At 35.4% G+C, this 21,776-nt stretch overlaps 3 protein-coding genes across 3 annotated transcripts; 2 read left to right on the forward strand and 1 right to left on the reverse strand.

Annotated features, from left to right (window-relative positions):
- The first annotated feature begins 474 nt into the window (after positions 1–474).
- Positions 475–6,327, forward strand: Nhe1 (Na[+]/H[+] hydrogen exchanger 1). The gene is made up of 7 exons (XM_028309784.1): positions 475–1,876; positions 1,985–2,141; positions 2,308–2,462; positions 2,651–2,802; positions 2,893–3,021; positions 4,374–4,466; positions 4,784–6,327. Exons 1-7 carry the CDS (start codon positions 682–684, stop codon positions 4,934–4,936), a joined length of 2,034 nt encoding a protein of 677 aa, XP_028165585.1. The 5' UTR covers positions 475–681; the 3' UTR covers positions 4,937–6,327.
- A 1,521-nt stretch (positions 6,328–7,848) lies between these two features.
- On the reverse strand, positions 7,849–9,409 carry Pfdn4 (prefoldin subunit 4). Its single transcript, XM_028309785.1, has 3 exons — positions 9,249–9,409; positions 8,914–9,135; positions 7,849–8,623 (listed from the first exon to the last, which is right to left on the reverse strand). Exons 1-3 carry the CDS (start codon positions 9,279–9,281, stop codon positions 8,471–8,473), a joined length of 408 nt encoding a protein of 135 aa, XP_028165586.1. The 5' UTR covers positions 9,282–9,409; the 3' UTR covers positions 7,849–8,470.
- Positions 9,410–10,983: 1,574 nt separating this feature from the next.
- Positions 10,984–17,263, forward strand: Msr-110 (DUF3736 domain-containing protein Msr-110). The gene is made up of 2 exons (XM_028309789.1): positions 10,984–11,219; positions 16,997–17,263. The coding sequence occupies exons 1-2, from the start codon at positions 11,124–11,126 to the stop codon at positions 17,261–17,263; spliced, it is 363 nt and encodes a 120-aa protein (XP_028165590.1). The 5' UTR covers positions 10,984–11,123.
- Positions 17,264–21,776: the final 4,513 nt, after the last annotated feature.

A 21,776-nucleotide genomic window follows, 5' to 3' on the forward strand; every position in this document is an offset into this window, starting at 1 on the left:
GTCTTGTGCGAGAATCGTACTCGCAGATCGCACTGCGAGACTGCGAATCTGTGGCGAAGCGAAGAAAAACTTGGTATAGATGACCCACGCTGAACTGTCCCGCCAAACTCAATGACAGGGGGGCGCTACTATCGTTCAACTTTATGGTTTCCAACATGGCAAAAATCGGAACCAGCGATTCGGTATTGACGGTGGCGCCCCGCTGTCAATGTCATCGATAGGACAGTTCAGTATTTTGGAACTATATAGTTCAAAAATACTGGACTGTCCTGTCGATGACATTGACAGTGGGGCGCCACCGTCAATACCGGATCGCTGGTTCAGATTTTTGCCATGTTGGAAACCATATAGTTGAACGATGGTAGCGCCCCCCTGTCATTGAGTTTGGCGGGACAGTTCAGCGTGGGTCATCTATAATCGGTTAGTGCTCAATCGAATATTTATAATGTCTTAGAACTGTCAAATAATGGAAACAGCTGCTATTTTTGACAGTTTCTTTCTGTATCAATCAATTGTATTTTTCTCGAAAATGGAAACATGAAATTGGAAATATCCATCTACAATAGTTTAGTTAGTGCTATTTGTTTGTAAATAATTTATTAACGATTCATCTTACAGTCGATTTAGAAGAGCAAACAAGCAGTGTCATTTGTAAACCTCGGGTTTATTTCTTTCACAAATATGTATGTTGAAAAACAGTTTTCATGGATTATTTTACTCTTTTTGGTGGGATTCACGTATGGAGATATTGCATCGACGCAATTAACAGACGATACATCTCAGACAAAGCCTAAGAATGTTGCTTGGGATAGCAATGTTTCTGGTGAAAGACTGTCAAGGTCAAAAAGGCTAAGCGATAGTAATTCTAGCGAACCAAATTCAATGACCGAAATATCAAAATCTTCCTTTTCCTCTACATCTACATCTACAACTGAAAGCTCCCATATTGTCTATGAAGTCGGACCATCAGATTCATCAATATTAGCAGTTGTTCAAGTGAATGCATCGTCATCATCAGCAACACCGAATGCGTCAATGCCTAGTCCCTCTGATGCCGCGCCTTTGCCTGAAAAAAGTTCAGCAGAAGATGAGCACAACAGTTCTATGTCTATATTTTTTGTGCTGTGCATACTTGCCCTGGGAATACTACTGATTCATCTCATGTTGCAAACTGGATTCTCATATCTACCAGAAAGTGTTGTTATAGTATTTCTAGGTGCACTTATTGGTATGATTATTAATCTTATGTCCATTAAAAATATAGCAAATTGGAGGAAAGAAGAAGCATTTTCCCCTACAGCATTTTTCTTGGTATTGTTACCACCTATTATTTTTGAATCTGGCTATAATCTTCATAAGGGTAATTTCTTTCAAAATATTGGATCAATATTATTATTTGCTATAGTTGGCACAGCAATATCAGCATTTGTGATTGGAGCTGGAATATATTTACTGGGCCTGGCACAAGTTGTGTACAAATTAAGTTTTGTGGAATCATTTGCTTTTGGGTCTTTAATATCAGCCGTAGACCCTGTCGCTACCGTGGCCATTTTCCATGCTCTGGATGTTGACCCTGTCCTGAACATGTTAGTGTTTGGTGAGAGTATTCTTAATGATGCTGTGGCTATTGTCCTGACCACTGCAGTGTTAGGTTCCAATGATCCCATTATGTCAACAGGAGAAGCTATTTTATCAGCTATTAATAGATTTTGGCTAATGTTTTTTGCATCTGCTGGGATTGGAGTTCTGTTTGCTCTTGTCAGTGCTCTTTTACTGAAACATGTTGACTTACGGAAAAATCCTTCACTGGAATTTGGAATGATGTTAGTTTTTACATATGCCCCGTATGTTCTAGCTGAGGGCATTCACTTATCAGGTGAGTCATTTAGTCTATTATTATTGCACATAAAAAAAGGTGTGCATGCATAGAATATAAATTATACTATAGTTATGGTCAGGAATGATTTCTAGGTTTTTTTTTCAGGCATAATGGCAATATTGTTTTGTGGGATTGTAATGTCTCATTACACTCATTTCAACTTATCAACAGTTACTCAAGTTACTATGCAACAAACAATGAGAACCTTGGCCTTTATTGCTGAAACTTGTGTTTTTGCATATTTGGGACTGGCTATTTTCAGGTTTGTATAATTTTTAAATAATTTAACTAGTTAAACCATATGAAATCTATACATATAGCTAGGCATATGAAATCTGTTACTAGAAAATATGGTCAGATTATGTCAGTCATATAAGTTGTGATAAATAATATCAGTCAACTGAATATATTTTTATTTACTGTTTCAGTTTTAAACATCGTGTAGAACCGGCACTTGTTGTATGGAGCATAGTGATGTGTCTTCTCGGGAGAGCTGCCAATATCTTTCCTCTTGCATTGTTATGCAATAAATTCCGAGAGCATAAAATTACCAAAAAAATGATGTTCATAATGTGGTTTAGTGGTAAGTTCAGTTCCAATTTCATAAAATGATAGTATTCAATTACTTACCATATCCATGAAAAAGATCCAACCCAATTTGAGTGAAGTTTTGGGTTAGATTCTTACCATGGAAATACATCCAATTTTTTACTACTCAAAATATAAATAATGTTAATAATTTGGTTTAAATTCATATTTTACTGCTTTCAGGTTTAAGGGGAGCTATTTCCTATGCATTGTCTCTGCACCTGGGATTTTCAGATGAAACTAGACATGTGATTATAACAACCACTCTCATTATAGTTCTGTTTACTACCTTATTCTTTGGGGGATCTACCATGCCATTACTGAATTTCTTACAGGTATGTATTAAATTGCATCTAAATTGAATAATGTTACCTATCCTGAAANTTCTGAAACATCTATAAACTTAACTTAAATTTTATTTGTAGGCAAACAAAAAATCTAAGAAGTCACGATCACTGCGCAAACAGAAAGAAGTCAGTTTGTCGAAAACTAAGGAATGGGGACAAGCTATTGATTCTGAACATTTGTCAGAGATAACTGAGGAAGAACTAGAGGTATTTATTCTAAAATAATATTCGTTCGTTTCAACCGAATGACGTCCACTGCTGGACAAAGGCCTCCCCCAAGGATTTCCACAAAGACCAGTCCTGCGCCGCCCGCATCCAGGCACCTCCCGCGGCCTTCACTAGATCGTCGGTCTCCTAGTGGTGGGGGGCTTGCCCACACAAAATTATATTATTATATTGATAATGAAACAGGCGCTTTTCTTACGTGACGCAACAGCTATGAACGCTGAATGCCCGGATGACATTATATAATGCCATAAGGCCTTATTTAACAGCCATTCAGGAACGGAGCGGCCACCAAGACGACTCAGGTTTTCGGAAGTGGTTGGACTAACGTTTCCGTCAAAACGTCTTCACATGATAAATACGTCTATGACATTGTGTCTACGCAGATTCAGACTCTGCGCCCGGAACGGTCGCCGCGTAGTATGGAACGGCCCTTAGGAACATCTGCTTAAGTCTGTGTTTCCACAAAAAATCTGCTACCATAATGAGTGAAGCGAGGATGTATAGCGAATATGTGAAACGGTGTGGGTGTTTCGACCAGAGATATGTTAGGAAAATAAGTGTTGCTTATGACATAAATTAATTATTGTATTACTGAATAATGTATTAAAATATGTATAAAATGTATGAAATGAAACAACTTTCTTGAGCTGTCAAAGTAGAAGTGATTTTATTTTGTTTAGAAGAAAAAGTAGTTAATAAAAAGTATAAAAACTCCTTGTTGGTTTCCAACATAGTCTCGCGCGCGATATGCAACACGCACTAGAATTAAAGCTACATATTTGTANGTGTAGCGAAGCTGTAAGACGGCGCGCAGATGAGCGGTACGAGAATGTGTATATTATGTGCATTCTCAGATGAATTTGCGTGCAAAGACGTGTACTGTTTAAACGTAACCAGGCAATTGATTAATAACATCGCTCGCCTCCTGATGGAGCACACATACACATCATCCTCGCCCACATCACTGGGACACATTCTTCGCACACAGAAGCCGTTTCCACCAGGGGGCGTGGTGTGAGTTCACGTCAAATGCATTCGATGTCGACTGCGTAAAAAAGTGACATTAAATTATGATGGATTGTACAGCGCCCCTAGTGGAATCTTTCAAGAACTAAAATCATCATATTTTTTTAACGCGCTCGCTAGTGACGTTTGATGTAGACTCACACTGAGCCCTCAGCTATGCGAACCGAGGTGAGGTAAATGAAGCGATTAGTCATATCCCTCGCTACGCTCCTCGCACATCTCTGGTAGAAACTCACCCTTATTCTGCAGTTTCGTTCAGCTGCGGTGACATGGCAGAGGTTTTATGAAAAATCGTTTATTTTCAGGTAAATTATTCTCATGCAACGAGAATAAAAGGCTTTGTGAAATTGGATATGAAGTATTTAACTCCTTTCTTCACCAGACGATTTACGCATCAGGTTAGTGTCATTTGTTTTTATTACATTAAAAATAATAAATATTCAGAAATTAAAGATTTGAAAGATAAAATGTTTGCTCTACTGATTACTGCACCCCACACTAAAAGCCCGCGCTCAGGGGTGACTTCATTGTTGCCGTGGCAAAAGAGCTTGGACGAATAAAAGAGGCATACTGTCATGATGACAAAAGTCACCCGTGCGCGCGCACCGTAACTTTGTTTATTAGAGAACTTATTATTTAAATAAACAATACATGAAAAAAAAGGTACAGTTTATATGAAAAGATTGAATTGATAAATAAATTAAAACAATTACAGGAATTAAAGGACTGTAAGAGCCAAATGACCGACCTTACAAACCAATGGTATCAAGCTATAAGGATAACAAACGATCGCGAGACAGATGAGGAAGAAAGCCTGCAACCAAGTTCACTATCAAATTCGCGTAGTAGCTTACAAAGAGGTGTATAGCTAATGTAAGTGGATCATAGCTAACGTAAAGTGAAACGTTACACGTAACTATTACAATATATTCATTGTTTATGTATTTAAATTGAATGAGCAGGGTGGAGTCAGCAACAAGGAAATAAATGTAAATAAATTAAATACCTTTATAAAAGTTCGGGCGAGGAAATTTAAAAAAAAGTGATCTTTGGACGAAAAGTTAATGGGTTAAAGATCCTGTTGGTGAGTAGTTCGTAGTTCATTGATCAATCGATTGTTGGTGAACGGTTTCACAATCGAATAATATTCAATCTATAAAATTAAGATGACACGCTTTTATGACACATGCCTTATACAAAAAGGTCTTATATTCATTGATTAGTATCTGAAAGATATTTCCAGAACCACATTTTGGAAGAAAATATTAAAAATTGTAGCCTAAGCTTGGTATTGGTGGTATTGTATTGTACGATGAATTAGCTTGGATGTGACATTACAATATAATATACAGGCGACAGTCCATATAAGATAAACAATGCGGCGTCTTACGTAATTGCAAGAGCTACTTTTCTACAAAATGTATAGAATGATGTGCTGTCGACTGTACCTATGTATTACGAACCTTAACTTCGAAGTCCTATGTTCTTTTGTTCCAATGTCAGCTTAACTTTCCCCCAGGACAAACTTGACCTTCACTGGTTGAAGATCCTGGCTACACAGGAGTTCCAATGGTGGGATCGAACGAGAGGTGGGAATAGTCCTGCGCACCTAACTACCTATTATGTATAGGTACATAATTAAATTTATTGTCTCGTGGCATCTCCACCCTGTTTGACTTGAGAATTCTTGTCATTCCTGGACTAAAAACTTTATTATCCTTGTAAAATTGTGTTTTATTTACTTTAAATGTATAATAAATTATACAAAATATTCTTGATTTTAGTCAGAGGAAATGTGATAATAAGTAATTTGATTGTTATTAAGTATATTACCGACATTTTGGTTGTTTAATGCCAAAGTACCTGCTGTTTTAAAAGATGCTATACTTACATAATACAGGATGTCTGTCTAGTAATAATGAGGCCGCTAACTAACAAACTATTTTTTTTTAATTGATAACAAAGAATTAAGCTATTCTACTGAATTCAAAATGAACAATCCCAACTAATATTATAAATGCGAAAGTAACTCTGTCTGTCTGTCTGTCTGTTACGCTTTCCCGCTTAAACCTCGCAACCGATTTTGATGAAATTTGGCATAGAGATAGTTTGAGTCCCGGGAAAGAACATAGGATAGTTTTTATCCCGGTTTTTGAAACAGGGACGCGCGCGATAAAGTTTTTCTGTGACACAAAAATCCACGCGGGCGAAGCCGCGGGCGGAAAGCTAGTATAATATAATCTAGAAGATTAACAAAATGCAATAGAAATGGTATAATATAGTTTTTAGACGCCTGTATGGTTTAGGTTGTGTGATGTAGCTAAAATAAACACATTTATGTGCAATCGATATTTGTACTTAAGTTTGATAACTTTATTATTATAGTCACTTAATCAAACTTGTAACTACTTAAATGTTTTATGTACGTATGTAATAGTTCTTAATAATAAGTTCCTATTTTAATTTTATTGTCAAATATTTTAATTTTATTAAAATACAATTTTTCAATTTCTTACTAAGTATGTATTAGTTTTATGTAACGAGTGCAGTATCCAGTTTTATTGTTAATCGTAAAATTATTAAATAAAATTTTATCTTATTTATTTTAATTTTTTTATGGTTACTTTTAGCGTGTAGCAATCCTATTATGCTCTTAAATTACGTGTTTAACACGTTACATGAATATGAAACTACTTTTTAATAGCATTAATTGTAATTTATTATATAATTGATTTAGCGAATACCAAGGTTATTCCACTTTTACCTATTCTATTCATTGCCCATTCATTAGATTTATGGAACAAATTGAACAAGTGGGTAAAAGTACTAAAACAAGCGTGTGATTAATTTGCCTATTGCTGCAGTGGCGGGGCAAGACCTAAATTTGATGTGGCACAGAACAAGGCCTCGCGAAATCTGTCTTGCCCACGCAAGACAGATTTCGCGAGGCCTTGTTCTGTGGCGACCTGAAGACGGATTTTATGAAATAATAAAAAAAAACGGGTCAATGGTCTATTCATTGACAGTTTCTGATTTCTTGATTCAGTGATTATTTTTAAAGGAATATTGTGCCAAAGAATAATGTTCGTCACTTAAAACCGTGTTGTTGCTTAATTTTGAGTCTGATTATGGCTGAATTTGTTTGGAAAAAAATATATTTTTATTTTTAACTACATTGTTTAGCTATCTAGAATTTATATTTAATAGTCAATGTTTGAATTTATTGTCGTATTGTGATATTGTCATCTCCACCTTGTATACATTTTTTCAAAATTTTTGATGCGCGAGGCCCCTTGTACCGCGAGGCTGTAGGCGGTGGCCCACGTCGCCCACGCCTTACGCCGCCACTGTATTGCTGGTACCTATTTTATTTTTAATCTAATGCGCGAGCCAATGGAATTTTTCGAGGCGCAAAAGTGGAATAAATTCCAATTCTTCCATTTTTATTGTTCTTTTTTTTTTACGCAAATGAAATAGTTTGAGTTTTCTCCAGAAGCCAAGTATTGATCTGGTCAACTTGTGGTCAACTTGACATTTTATTTTATTGACACAACTACAACATATTGTGGTGTTAGCAAAATTTTTAGTCAGAAACTTTCTGGTTGGTTAATAATTAAGTACGTTTGAAATATAAATATTTTGGGAGTATTACAAAACATAAACGCGCAGCTAAAAGGTTAAGTAGGTAGGTAATTAAAGTGTATAACTCGTATTTAAAAATCTTTTTTTTTTGTGATTTCTGTTTAAATTTGTTTAAAATGCACCTGCATTTGCTTTCCATAGGGATAAACCACAACAAACAGGTTTGTGTGGTAAATGTGTTAATGATATTCTTCATGCATGTTTCAGCTGGACAATTTGGAGATTGATAAGTTTATATCCAGATAGAGATACAAATTATTTTTGTGAATCATTTTCTAGTTAGCTTCCTGTGGTATGCATGCCATATTACATTAAATTATTTTACACAATATGTGCTAAAACAAACAAATTATAAGGTTGGCCTACATGTAAAAAATAATATAATATTCTGAACAAACTTTGAATATTTACAGAATAAAAATACTGAAATTATTCAGAGAAGAGTGATTTATTTATTAACATAGGTATATTGACATCATATTTATTTATCACCAGACACTGAAAATATTTGAAAAATATTGACTGTAATTAGGTATCTTGTTAAGTGTGCAATAAAGAGTTAAACATATATTTTCCTTATATAAATACTTAGTTAAGTTAGTGTTATAGAAAGCTTTTGGTTTTGGCTGTAATAATGTAAGCATGCCATAATATTTATCAAGCTATTATGTACTATCTAGCACTTGTTAACTAAATAGTTTTCAATCTTAGAACATAATTAGATTAAATTAAATATTTTTGAAACTGCATTCTGTTTGTTTTAATCTTCTTCATTTTCTAAATTAATATGACTTCCAAATTTTCCATAAAGATGAGCTTTTAATTCTCCCATTTGAGACTTTAGTTCTTCACACTTTGATTCCAATTCACCTATTTCATTTTCTTTTTTAGTTTTGGCATCCTCTAAAGATTTCTGGAAATAAAATAATATTTTTATATGTACAAATTATTTTAGTATAGCTTAACTATAGAATAATTAAATATAAGGTACTGTGTGGCAATCAGATAAGGGCAAGATACTTGATAAACAGACTCAACCATCTGAAGAAAGAACTAAGAAAGGATATGGAAGTTCATGGAGCTTCACCCTTATACTCAGCCGTTTTATCTGCCCACATTAACCGATAAATTATTGTTATAAGCCAATTTCTAAAACAACATTAAAATGAGTCATGCACAAACTTTTCCATTTAAATAACTTACTAAAGTGTCTTCCAAGTTTTGGCATATAAAGACTTCACCAATAAGATATGGGATTTTCTCTGAATCGTCTGCAAGGCCTAACTCTTCGACTGCTTCTTCTAAATTTTTCATATCATTCTGTCTTACTTTAAGTTCATCTTTATAATCATCTAATTTGGCATTGAGACGAGCAAATTTATTGATTTTTTGTTGATCCTCATAAGATATGTGTACGTCTGAATCCTGAAAAGTAAGTATTTTTATGAAATTGTACATTTTAGTATCAGGTTGCTAAAAAAAATCTTCCGATTCGTTGAATTATGTCAGCACGTTAGAGTTTTATTTGTTGAACTTACTGGTTGAAATGTTCCTTTCCCAGAATTAGCCATATTGTACGAGTAATTTGTTGAACTACTAGTTACAATAAAATATTTTTAGTAAAATTAGTTTACTCCTCAGTGAGAATTCTAACCAATAACTTTTTTCGTCGCGTTTGATCAGACAGATGTCAAAATTGACATTTCGAATTTGACGTTTAGCTTTTTTAAACATACACTTTGGGTCAAGCTTTGGGTTAGTGACTATCCTGTCATGTGCACACACTCATTGTTGTGCCCTATATGGGTTGCCCGAGTTGAAGAGATCTGCCACTTTCTGTCTACACCGGTAAATCCCATGAATTGGGACTATCCGCGACCCAGGGAAATTGTCCTCTTCTTCGGTTGTATGGAGGAAATCGCTTTTTATCGATAAGACCGCCTAATTTGTACCGTTTTGATTTTGTATTCCTTTTTTAAGTCTGTTTTGTAAGCAGTCGTGGTCGAAGTAAATATTCATTCTTTATATCTAGGTAGGACTTACATGTAAAATTCAAAAAATCGAATTTTAAATTTTTTTGTTTTATAACTAGTACGAGTATTTTATTATTATAGTATTATATAGGCATATTTACTCGTGTGAAGCCGGGGCGGGCCACTAGTCTCAAAGATTTTTCAAAGCTTTTAAAAATGCGAATTTTAGTATTTAGGTACAATATTGGTTTAATTCTCTAAGGGTACATTTTTTTAAATAAAGATATTAGTAATTAGTAATTGCACAAATTACTAATAATCTCGTTAGCTCTTCGTACTACTAAGCTAAATGCTTGTGTCACGAGTGAGCCCACCACAGTAGTCGATCGGTGGCGGGGACCGAACCCGCGTTCCCTGGATCACGAGTCGGCCACCAATCCGACCCCTTCACCGTTCGGCTATCGTGGCTTAAAGCTACAATGGTAGGTAAATGCAAAGTAACGACACTGCAATTATTCGTGCTTTGACTTTTAAAGCTACTTTCTGACTAAAATTTAAAATCAAAGGACCGAAAATAAGCCTAAAAGCTAGAACTCTAAATACCTACAATAAATTAACGGGTTTCAATTTAAATTAATTCATTTGGAAGGCATCATCGAAAATTGGAACCGCAGAATGGACTATGTTAACCGGAGTTACGATCAACATTAGAAAGAAATAATCTTTAAAAATCATATTATGTCAAGAAACGTTATTTTGTATAGTAGGTACCTAATAAAAATTACCCAACAAATTGGATTTTATTACATTTTTTTAGACTTGAAAAAAGTAGGTACCTTCAAATGAATCATCCTATAAAACTCTAGACCTTAGGTTAAAATGCATCATCTTAAAATTCTTAATATTATATCGCCACCAAAATTTTCTTCGCTTTCATGGTAGTCCAGATTGAGATAACCACTTACCATTGTAAAAATAGGAAGGCCTACTTAAGTAGTAAGTATTACTACTGTTGGTTTGGTATCGTAGGGTTACGAAGCGTATTTGTAACTAACATTAGAGGCTTTAGGCTTAGATTATTTAATCCAAGGATCCAGGTAGTATGTTTCAAAACTTGTTACAATCTATTTATGTAATTACATTTTAAGATAAGAAAGCATGAGGAAGGAGCACCTGAAGGGAAGGTGATGCTTCTGTGCATGTGCATCTATTACTGATTCGTGTATTATGCAGAGTTCCTTGAATTTGTCACCTCCAGCGAGTCTCCAAACAAGTGAACGCAATAGCCGGCCGCGGCGCGGGCCCGGGCGGCCCCACCACGGCTGCGCCTACGCTGCTTAGCAGCCACCATTCACTCGCCGCACTTCTACTTCGACCGTCAAAGATCGCGCGCGCTACGCAAAAAAAGCTCCAGTCCCTTGTGAAGATAATTTGGTCGTGATGGAGAAGGAGCACCAGCCAGATTCCATGGCTACTATCACAATGAAACCCGAGTACCCGCCGTCCGAGGTGTACAGCGCATCGGAACCGCCACCGGTATGACATACCTATCCGTTATTCGGCTTAGTTTATGTTAAGCACGTAATGTCTTCGTGAAACCACAGAATAGGACTTGAGCTTTCATTTACACATTTGAAATATTTTCAAGAGTTATTTAGACTTATGTTTAAAAAGAAAAGTAGTTATCTACGTAAAATAAAAAGAGTTCTTAAAATTTTATGAGTTAACTTTTAACAACAGCTATTTTATACCTATGCAAATGGTTAAAGGGAGCTTTAATTTTTACTATTTTTATAATAAATTCTAATACCTACGGGTACCTATTAGGGACTTTCTTTACCGATGTGAGTTAAGTAATTGAAACGAGTCGTGTATCGCTCTACAACTTGCAAGGAAGTAGCGCGAGAGTAGAGAAATTTATAGACAGATATCTTGTACATGGGGTATTAGTGTAATCATAAAAATGAATCGAAATAATTGTGTTGACGGCTAAGTGCAATGTAAGTGCGGGAAAGTGCCTTTCTCTCGGCTGCAGCGGCTGAGGCCGCGGCCGCTGGCGCGTATCAGCGTGTTTGTAAACAGCAACAGTGGGCCTCGCCAACACTCCATAAGGTTCAAACACACCGATCATTTCCAAGGCGATTTGTTAGGCAAGCACTCGGAATTACGTGAACTATAAGGTAGAATTTTACCGCGATTTCCTCACTGTCGCCGGCGAAAACCAGACTACGGCTGTCAACATCATGTTACGTAAAAGATTTGAAACTGACCAGCTCTTTTTTGTTCATTAACGGTAAAAGTATGATCTAATTTATGTCACGCTAGGATTTAATATTAGATGTGTTTTTATTTATTACATTTAATTAGCGTCTATTGTTTATTATAATTAAGAAATCAAGTTAATTAGTAGTTCCCAGCAGTAAAAACCATTATAGTNGTGGTTTCGATAAAGAAATTATTGAAAGTGTTTGCTATTTCAATCGGATGTGTTACTGTTTCGTTATTATATTTAATTTCACTAATATCTGTTTTAGATATTGAGTCCGATATATGTGATGTAATAATACTCCAGGCTGCTTTAGATTTATTTCTGGAATTAATTAATTTTCTTTTATTCCCCTGTCTTTGTATACCAGAAATGCATCGACGTAGAATTCTGGAATACATTTTATATTCATGTTTACGCAATGGTTTGTCACTTTTATTGGCAAATTGATAATTTTTATACAAATGTCTTTTAGTTTTGCTGCATTTTTTAACCCCTTTAGTTATCCATCTAGCATTATTGAATTTTTTAACTATCTTGACCTGTATTTTGGGAAAACATAAATTATAAAATAAAGAAAATATTGAATGAAATTCGTCAAATGCTTTGTCAGTACTTGTTTCTTCCAGTATATTGGAGAATGACAAAGATGTGATACAATTATGAAATTTTTTAACATTCTCACTACTGTAATCCCTTTTAGTCTGAAACCATTGTGAAATCGGGTTTTTCATTTTAATGTTAAACTCAACAAGTTGGGCGGTGTGATCTGATATGGTAAAATCATGGATCGAACATATAGCATGTTTTGTATTACTAATAATGTGATCTATACATCTATTGAGTCTGGTAGGTGCAGTTACATGAAGTGTCATACTATAAGTGTGTAACAGATTTGTTAGCCTGGTCGAGTGTCGAGTTTTGCTTATAGTATCAATGTTCAAGTCACCTGCAATGATTATTTTTTTTCTATTCTTTCTCATCAACCTAGATAATAACCCTTCAAGTTTAGAGAAGAAAATATCNTAGTTTATGTTCTTTTATAATTAAATCATAAAGTAAACGTTTAGTTATGTTACATTACATTTTAAGAGGAAAAATTAAAAAAACCTAATTAAAAGAAACACATTAATTGAACGCGCAAGCGCAAGATGAACAGCCACACAACATAATTACGGAAATAATATGACCAAGTGCTTAGATAAACTTCAGGTATATACCTTTTCTGAGAACTACGACATGTATGAATGTGGGAAACTCATTGTTCCATTGTCCCTGGTCATTTATTATCATAGCTGCTACGAGCTGTCACGCAACACCGTTTAGTGCTATAGCCTATAAGATTCCCTCCTAAGTATGTTTATTGTAAAAGGTGCTATTGTAAAACCTAATTAAATCTGACGAATGTCCGAAATGGATGTCTAATTTCGATTTTGAAGACAGTAGGTATAAACAAATTTTGACCTAGAATTTTTACATGTCGAATTAAGGCGGCCTGTAATCTGATCCTCAGATACTGAATAACGCGCAAACGAAGTGTCCGGTTCTCTACATAATGGTTGACATAAAACTATTTTCCTCTGCTTCCATTGTCTTTAGGAAGAGCATAACAATGAATTTGTACAAATAGATAAACAATAAACGACACAGTTCGAGTGAAATCGTTATTGGCCCGTTGACTAAACGGACACAATGGCAGTTGCGTCATGCCGAATGCGCCATGTCAATCGACGTCCGTCCGACTGCTGCTAGCAAACAAATGCGAAATATTGAATAGATATTATCTAACTTAAGATGATCTATCACACCAATATGGATTATTATTAAAAGATTCAGTTTGGACAAAACCATTAATGATACATTCTATTAATGTTAACAAACGTGGCAAATAACACAAGTTGTTTCAACAGAAATGTAGCGCTCGACTACAGAATCAGGTAGAAGAAAGAAAATAAGTAGAGATCTTTGGGAAGTGAGGACAGAGTACATAACGATTGATTGATGAGTCCTGTGGATCTAGACAAAGTGCAAAATATAATCGCAAACCGGTCGAAATGTGGTCGAAAAGCACTTTTTTTGTATGGAGTTTTGACGGATTCGATTTTCGATTCGATCAAAAAGTGCATTTTGACTAGATCCACTGGAACGATTAAATGATGACCGGGATAATCAGAACAAAAGTAGGCCTATATCATGTCTGAGAAGTATTCGCTATGGATTCCATTTTGTGATTCGCCTTCATAACATTGCGATTTTCTAATGTTACCTAATCTAGGAGCACAGAGGTCAACTACATTTGTTTTATAAATGTTTATTTTCCACTGCCATTAATGTCGGTGTCAAATTCTTATCCTCATATTTTTGATCACGGGGCGTTCAAAACAGTGCACGACAGCACGAGTCAGTGTGGTTGTAGGTAGATAAGGTACTACTACCTGCAGCGTCCGGAGCAGACTCGATCAAATCACGATGGCTCTAATTGCCTGTCGCGTGGACAGTACCGGCGTGTGTCTGGAACCGGCGCGATGATTAGCATATTCGCATCGTAAACATCGCTGTGTTAACTTTTGTTGGTCATCATAATATTTATGGGTTTTTTGTCATGTCAACATTTTGGTTTTTGCCGTGCGTTCAAAAACAAATTAATTGCAATACTTTTTTATCATAGCAATTTAGGGGTTAACTTACTGCATTGTGTTAATTCTTAATAAATTACCTATTATTAACACAGGAAGTGCCTTAGCTAATGCGGTAATAAAATACGATGTAGAGTCCTATGATGAGTACCTATACCTACCTGAATATTACCTATTCATTTATGTGAAACTGCACGCAATATGCAGTAGGTACCTACCTATTACCACTACCACAGACAACAATCTATGTAAGTACAAGTAGGTACGATAAACATTTCCTTAGACATTAAATATACAGTACACGTCACTACTACTGATAGCATACCAAATTGATTTTTATTTATAATAGCAATACGACAAACATATAAATAGGATCATTCTGAGTCATTCCACCAACACAGCTATGTTCAATATCCACATAATAATAATGCCTTTTTATAATTCTTAACTAGTTAGAGAGCTCATTAGGTAGAGATATAAAATATCTATTGTCAACTAGCATTCTTCACTTAATAGGCGAGTTATTTCACTTTAATGTTTAGACTTGTAATACACGATCTCGTCGAGAGCTACCAAGAAAAACATTTAAGCATTTAGCCTTTATTTCAGGTCTGAAGAAGACAACCCTGAGCGATTTGTAAATCAACATATGATTTTGAAATCGTGATTAAAAGGGAGCATAATTATAACGTTTTCAAATAAACCGAAACAAGTAACGCACCATCAATCACCCACCAATAACATCCCTAAATTATTATTTAAAAGAAGAAAACTGTTTGATAGTATTATAGTATATAACGTTGTTAATAATAATAAGTTTTTTAAATAAAACTTTGCTTACTTACACGCATTTAAGTCGATTTGTGACGTTGCGCATTACTGCGCATGAAGAAGTTACATTTTCATGAAGAATCAAGAATAATGATTATTATGATATTGGTCCACGGTCAGGTTAACTCTCAGTGGAGGTACGAGTAACTTGTAAAAAGCAGTCAATTGTAACGAATAAGATTAACGACTTTCCAAAAAGGAAATTGTTCTTTAACAGCCATGGTTACATTAGGTAATCATGAATTTAATTTACTGATACAAAAGTAAATGAAAAACATAAAAGTTACTTTCTAGGATTGCATTAGAACAGATTAAAAAGATATTGACTGGTTGGGCAAAGCAATTTGATATTGTGGTTTTCATTTATTTCTACAACACATAAAAATCTTGCAAAGTTGTGTAAGACATTATTTTACTTTACAGATTATTTTCATTATCCGAGTGTACGATACTTTGACATAATTTAATTAGAGAGAGATAATTAATACTACGTATTATGTCTGTAGTAGGTAAGGGACTGAAAATTTTCCGATAATGTCTTTCTGCTTAACATTCTGATTTTACAGTAAAAGTATCAAATGTTTGTATATCAATAAGGTTACATCATATTGGTATTAGATAAAATTACTGTTCGACCCTTTTTCATCACTTTCGAATCTTTTCAACAATTTCAACATCGGTTAGTTAAAATTGAAAGTGAATCAAAAATTGGACTCTACCGACTGAATTGAGCTTGAATGAAACGGATTAATAACGTACGCATTTTAGGAAAACAAATCGTAAAAATCGAATTCGCCGGCGGTTTGCGGCATGCAAAGATTTCTCGAGTGCAATCGCTGAGGCACTTTCACTCCTGCGCTTTGCCCCCACTGAATATGGCTTGCAGTTTTATGTAATCATAGGTACTTTGAGGTTACCTAAATGAATCTTCGTTTTGATCTATTGAGTTGGTAAATGGATGGTATTTTAGTACTGAATCCAGTACGAGCAGATAATAAGTTAACTTTGAATGGTGAATAAATAATTATTACTCACAATAGTACCTATCTTCTTTTGTCAGATCTCATAGCTAATTATGATCAATTACCCTATTCTTAGTTCTATGCAGTTTATTAACTTAGGTTGGTTGATACGTATCAGAGTTGCTAGGATTGTTCCTTTACTTATTTGGTTTCCATGCATGAATACCTAGACTAGAAAATGACTAGCTCTCTGATTCTGAGATCCAGGTTCGATTCCTCGGTCGGTGGAATACCGATGGAATCGAATGGTGGATGTGTAAGGAGGGAATATTATTAAGAAATGATGATGAATATAGTACAAATTACATAGTTACAAGTCGACCTAATAAAAGCGTGTTAAAAATAGTACCTCTTTCGTTTTCACTGCAGAGCATGACTCTCTCAAAATAAGAGGCAGAAGTACTTACTATCTACTATCACAGAATAATATAAGTATCCACAAGGGTCAAACAGGTTGGGGAGGCCTGATGTTCGCATTTATTGTCCTTCTCTCCCAGAATCATAGCGTACCCAAAAAATAAGTATTTCAGTGAAATGATCTATAATGTTTTCCTCCAGGCCTACCGCCAGCGCGTGTCATCCTCAGTCCAGATCGCCCGGATCGCGGCGCTGACGGTGGTGGCTGCCTCCTTCATCCTGGGCGCGTTCATCCTGGCCTCCAGCTGGGTGGCCGCGCGCGCCTCCTGCCACCAGCTGGAACAGCTGGACGCTATGCTGGACAAGGAACTGGCGTTGGAAGGACGGGCCTACGGGAACGACGGGTTGATGGCGGTAAGTGATATTCAGAATACTTATTCACTGAATTTGTTAATTCCAATACGGTAGGATGTTTATTGTAAAATGTAGAGTTTCGTCCGTAAATAGAATGAGGCAGACAAAAGAAAGTTATATGACGGATGACTCATGGTTAAATCCAGAAAGACATTTAAGAGTTGTTTTACGTCACATGTAAGTTATAAAGAATCGTGAAAGCTTTTTTATTTGCATTACATTTCGTTGGCTCCTTCCTATTTACTAACTAAATTATTTCAGTTTCATTTTATTTCAATACCTGAAACAGACTTTTGTTTCGTTTGTTGAATATAAAAGGAACGCACTTACAAGACTATAAAATTTTAATGTGGTTTAATGTTTCGCCGTGACTACCTACTGGAAAATCCGTCTAGCTAATATTTGTTTTCTTTGCACGATGGTACCTAAATATGGTTAACCTTGGCTGTACCTAAACATCCTCAAATTGAGGTTCCAATGTTATATTTTTCACATCCTTAGCCATTTGCGGTTAGGTAAATGCAGATACGAGTAGTTTGTAACAAAAGATCTTTGCGCTACGAGCGAAGTTTTAGTCAGACATAATTTGATTGCTTGGCAAGTTTGCCCTTTAGGTCCCGAAAGTCTGTGCAATCACTTGTAATCTATTGTGACTGTCTTCCAATTGAAGTTTGTTCCCAAGGCTTGTCCATCATGCCTTGTGCGACTGAAGTAGCAGAGAGAGTCAGAACATTTGTGGAACTTTCTAAACTTTTGTTTGGCGCACAAGCTGAAGTGAGTTATAATTCAGAAAAAGTATTACATTATTTTCTTAGGCATAATTACTTAAATGTGCTACGACTACATGAATATTAAATCATATCTTTGTTATGTATCTTTGCATGTGTAATTATGTAAATTACGGTTTTCTGTTTTTCCGCAAGTTAAATCACTCTGGCTGCTAGCTTTGCTAGCACAGAGAATTTCGATTATAATACTTAAAGCCGTCATCCGTGTATTTGCAGAGAGGATAGGTACTTAGAGATGTTGTTTTTATTTGTCATAGAAGAATCGTGATGTTGCAATTGGACAATCGCTTAATTTGGTCTCGAATGTTCGCGTTCGCGCGGTTGTCACACGCTTGCAGCAAACGAATGGGACCAAGTCGTGGATCATCCGCGCGGCGCAGCGGACCGGCTCACCTTGAATCCGCCGATGACGCAAAGCGCGCAGACTCTAATAACGTTACTTATCGCGATTCGAGCTGCGGACTCGGGATGCGACCTAAGGTTGTTTCAATTGGCATATTAAGTTACCACATTTCTATGCTGCCCTTTGAAGCTTTAAACTAGTGCAAGGTCAATTAACTGAATATAACTTAGTTAAACAGTAGCGTTTGATGTTGCAACTCCTAATATTGGTGTCCGCAATCGAATACCTAGTTACAGTATTGATTGAGATAATAGGTAGGTACTTGCTTGTATGGATCAATCACTGTATACAAAGTCCTAAAGCTCCAATACTTCTAAAGTAAAAACCTTTTACGGCTTTTGCTAAATGTTCATTCACAAAGAACAAAGTGAAGCTTTCGAGTGAATAGACGGATTGTAGCATCGGATATTTTGCGAGTTCCAAAGCAACAAAAACGCAAATGAAATGGCCGAAGCGCGATTCATTGCGTCTGCCGATGGAGCAACCTGTGGAATTGCAATATTCGAGAGAACACTCGGAGTGAAGAGGAGGGATAAGTCAGAGGTCGGCGGCGATCGGCGCCAATCATCCGAAGGCTTTATGAGTAACTGTATACCTACGTAGCTGATGATTATGTATCTGTAGCGAAAGTAGCGGCGGGCGTGGTCATTGAACCGCGTCTGAACTGCATCTCTTGGTAATACATGCAAATCAAGTTTCGAATATCACATATTACGTGTAAGATGATATTTGACTATACATCCAATACAAATTCGTTTCTCTGCTGCAATTGCTTACAAGCAATAGGTAGACACACACCCGCGAAATTATGTCTATACAGTTTCAACAGATTCTGGTTAAGTGTTAACAAGGTATGACGACAAATATTTATGTAGATATGTATCTTAGTAGGAATGACGAGCTTTCTAATTAGATTTAAAACTCTATTTCGTGGAAAGGTTCAAATAACAGACTTAAGCGACACCTAAAGTAAACTCTACCTTAAGATAATGCACTAAGGGGCAATGACAGGGTTAAAGCTTTGTTAACACGAGCTTTATAGACCAATAGAATACACATCGCACCTTCGGTAGAACAAGGGCACAATTGCACTTTTTGCAATTTAACAGGAGAGCTATTTTAAGATTTTTATTGGATTTAATATGGTCTAGCTCTGATAATATTCCTGTAAGGACCACTTTACAGGAATATTATCAGAGCTAGACCATATTAAATCCAATAAAAATCTTAAAATAGCTCTCCTGTAAAATTGCAAAAAGTGCAATTGTGCCCTTGTTCTACCGAAGGTGCGACATGTTTTTAAATACAGAACATGTTATAATAAGGCACCTACAAAGTAAGTCGAAGAATGCTGATACGTTTTAAGAGATATATAAAGCCAGCAATTTGCTTTTTAGAAAAATGTTAGCAGGAGCTAACAGAGTATTTTTTCACCCGACGTGTCTCTGTTTATAACATAAAGAAATGGATGACACATTTTCCACTTAGTTGTTGTTTTTGGTCGTCAAAGGTGTATAGCTTTCCATTTTCCCTATTAGACCGCAACGTTCCTAACAGACTCAAGTTTCTTATTTTGTATGTGAGAGGCGTTCACATTTAAAAATTATTATTCTTTGTGGCTATTCTTATGCAAAATATCTACAAATATAGAATTGTTTGGTGCACAGTGCACATTTTTAGTTTTTGTTTGTAAATAAGGAGGTGACTAAAGCATCTATAAATATCGATGAAACTAAGTCCTATTGTCCAATAATATAAAAAATAAGTCGTAGTTAATATAACCTACTCTTCATTTGCGTTGCTTGAATATGCTCAGGCGTAAACATTTGAGAAGCATAAAAATCCTTGGGCCGGCTGCTGCGACCAATTGCATTGAAACTAAACAATCTCTTTATAAACATAGTGTAGCCTACGCTTAAGTTTTGGTTACATCCTGTTCATTCCAGCTAAGTATAGTAGGTATTTAGGTAGATAAAGATACGTGTAGCATTATGCTTTAGGCAAATTATGGACGTTGAGATTATCCTTATGTCCGAGATTTAAATCTCTGCCAAAGTAAGTATTTATTTCTGCAGATGTTTTATTATTTTATATTTTTATGAAGAAAAAACCTTTTAATGGATGACTTCTTCATACTTACACGTCAGTCAGGCATTATGCTCATCAAAACGAAATAATTTTTAACCGACTTCATAAAGAAGGTACTTCATTGGACACAAATCAACGCTCTACCTCACTGATATTGCACGGATTACCTGATACCTGATACCTGATGGTGTTTAACAGTCTGAGAGGGATGATCTTCAATATTAAGTTTATCAGTCACCTTTTAGCCGTTAGTTAAAATTAAAAACGATGCATGATTTGTACTGGTAACACCCTAGTCTTAAATAAACCTCTAAGCAAATAAAAATAACGTCTTCGATTTCTATGATAATGTCTGTTTCGTCTTCTTCAGAGTATCTCCTGCTAGATGGCTAATAGTAAAGCTAATGATAAGGCTAATGGAATGAAAAAAATATTGATTTCGCGAATACGTGCTATACAAATTAGCGCTCTACCTCGATGATAATGTTCAAAACCATATTTTTTTTAAGACTAACAATTTTTTTAAATAGTAAAATTTGTTCGTTTTGATGAGGATAATCGTCGACTTAATCTGCATCCTGTATTTAGTTGTGCTGTTGAACTTTAACAGCCAAGTTCTGTGTGGTGTAGGTATGTTATGTTTTTTTTTTCAATATTTTGCCTCATTATGTCATTGTGAACAGTGACAATTAGGTAGTTTTTATTTAAACGACCGAACAACACTTTAATCACGGATGTTTTGCTGTGACGGTCACCAAGGTTTTTTAGTGCACCTACTAAAAGATGTTAGTTGATCATTTATCACACTTATCTGTGATTTTACTTGTCTTCTACAGCATACTCTCTGCTAGCAAGATGTCAACTCTATTCGTTTTAAATTAAAATCTTAAAAATATACTGGAATATTGAAGACAATTATAGCCTGACCAGGAACATAAAAACCCTGGCATAGAGGCGCGTCAATTGCATTTGATAGTGCAACACTGAGTACAGTCGTACCTGTGTTAAATTAATGGGCTAACTTTATGTATCAGGATTCAGGATTACGGGCTAATTTGATATTTTCATAAATTAACGAAAAAATATTATTATATGTAACCTGGTTTAAATAAATGAAACCATCAATCGAGCTATAATTAGGATTAATTTTATTATTTATCAATAATCGAAATCAGAACTTGAATATTCAACTGCAATGTTTGCTCATGAACGCTTCAAACTTTCCCAATTCCATAAAATTCAACACTTAAAAAGTGAAAAAAATATTTAAAATAGGTAGTTGAANCTT

The sequence above is a fragment of the Ostrinia furnacalis genome, unplaced genomic scaffold (genome assembly GCF_004193835.3).
Source record: "Ostrinia furnacalis isolate ACB-3 unplaced genomic scaffold, ASM419383v2 OfSCF2833, whole genome shotgun sequence".
Classification (NCBI taxonomy): Eukaryota; Metazoa; Arthropoda; class Insecta; order Lepidoptera; family Crambidae; genus Ostrinia; species Ostrinia furnacalis.

Coding starts and splice junctions, on each gene's coding strand:
- Msr-110 (XM_028309789.1), top strand. CDS start 11,124: ATGGAGAAGGAGCACCAGCCAGATTCCATGGCTACTATCACAATGAAA. Junction 11,220..16,996: donor GCGCATCGGAACCGCCACCG/GTATGACATACC, acceptor GTTTTCCTCCAG/GCCTACCGCCAGCGCGTGTC.
- Pfdn4 (XM_028309785.1), bottom strand. CDS start 9,281: ATGGCTAATTCTGGGAAAGGAACATTTCAACCA. Junction 9,136..9,248: donor GGAAAGGAACATTTCAACCA/GTAAGTTCAACA, acceptor CTTACTTTTCAG/GATTCAGACGTACACATATC. Junction 8,624..8,913: donor AAAACTTGGAAGACACTTTA/GTAAGTTATTTA, acceptor TTTTATTTCCAG/AAATCTTTAGAGGATGCCAA.
- Nhe1 (XM_028309784.1), top strand. CDS start 682: ATGTATGTTGAAAAACAGTTTTCATGGATTATTTTACTCTTTTTGGTG. Junction 2,142..2,307: donor TTGGGACTGGCTATTTTCAG/GTTTGTATAATT, acceptor TTACTGTTTCAG/TTTTAAACATCGTGTAGAAC. Junction 2,803..2,892: donor CATTACTGAATTTCTTACAG/GTATGTATTAAA, acceptor TTTTATTTGTAG/GCAAACAAAAAATCTAAGAA.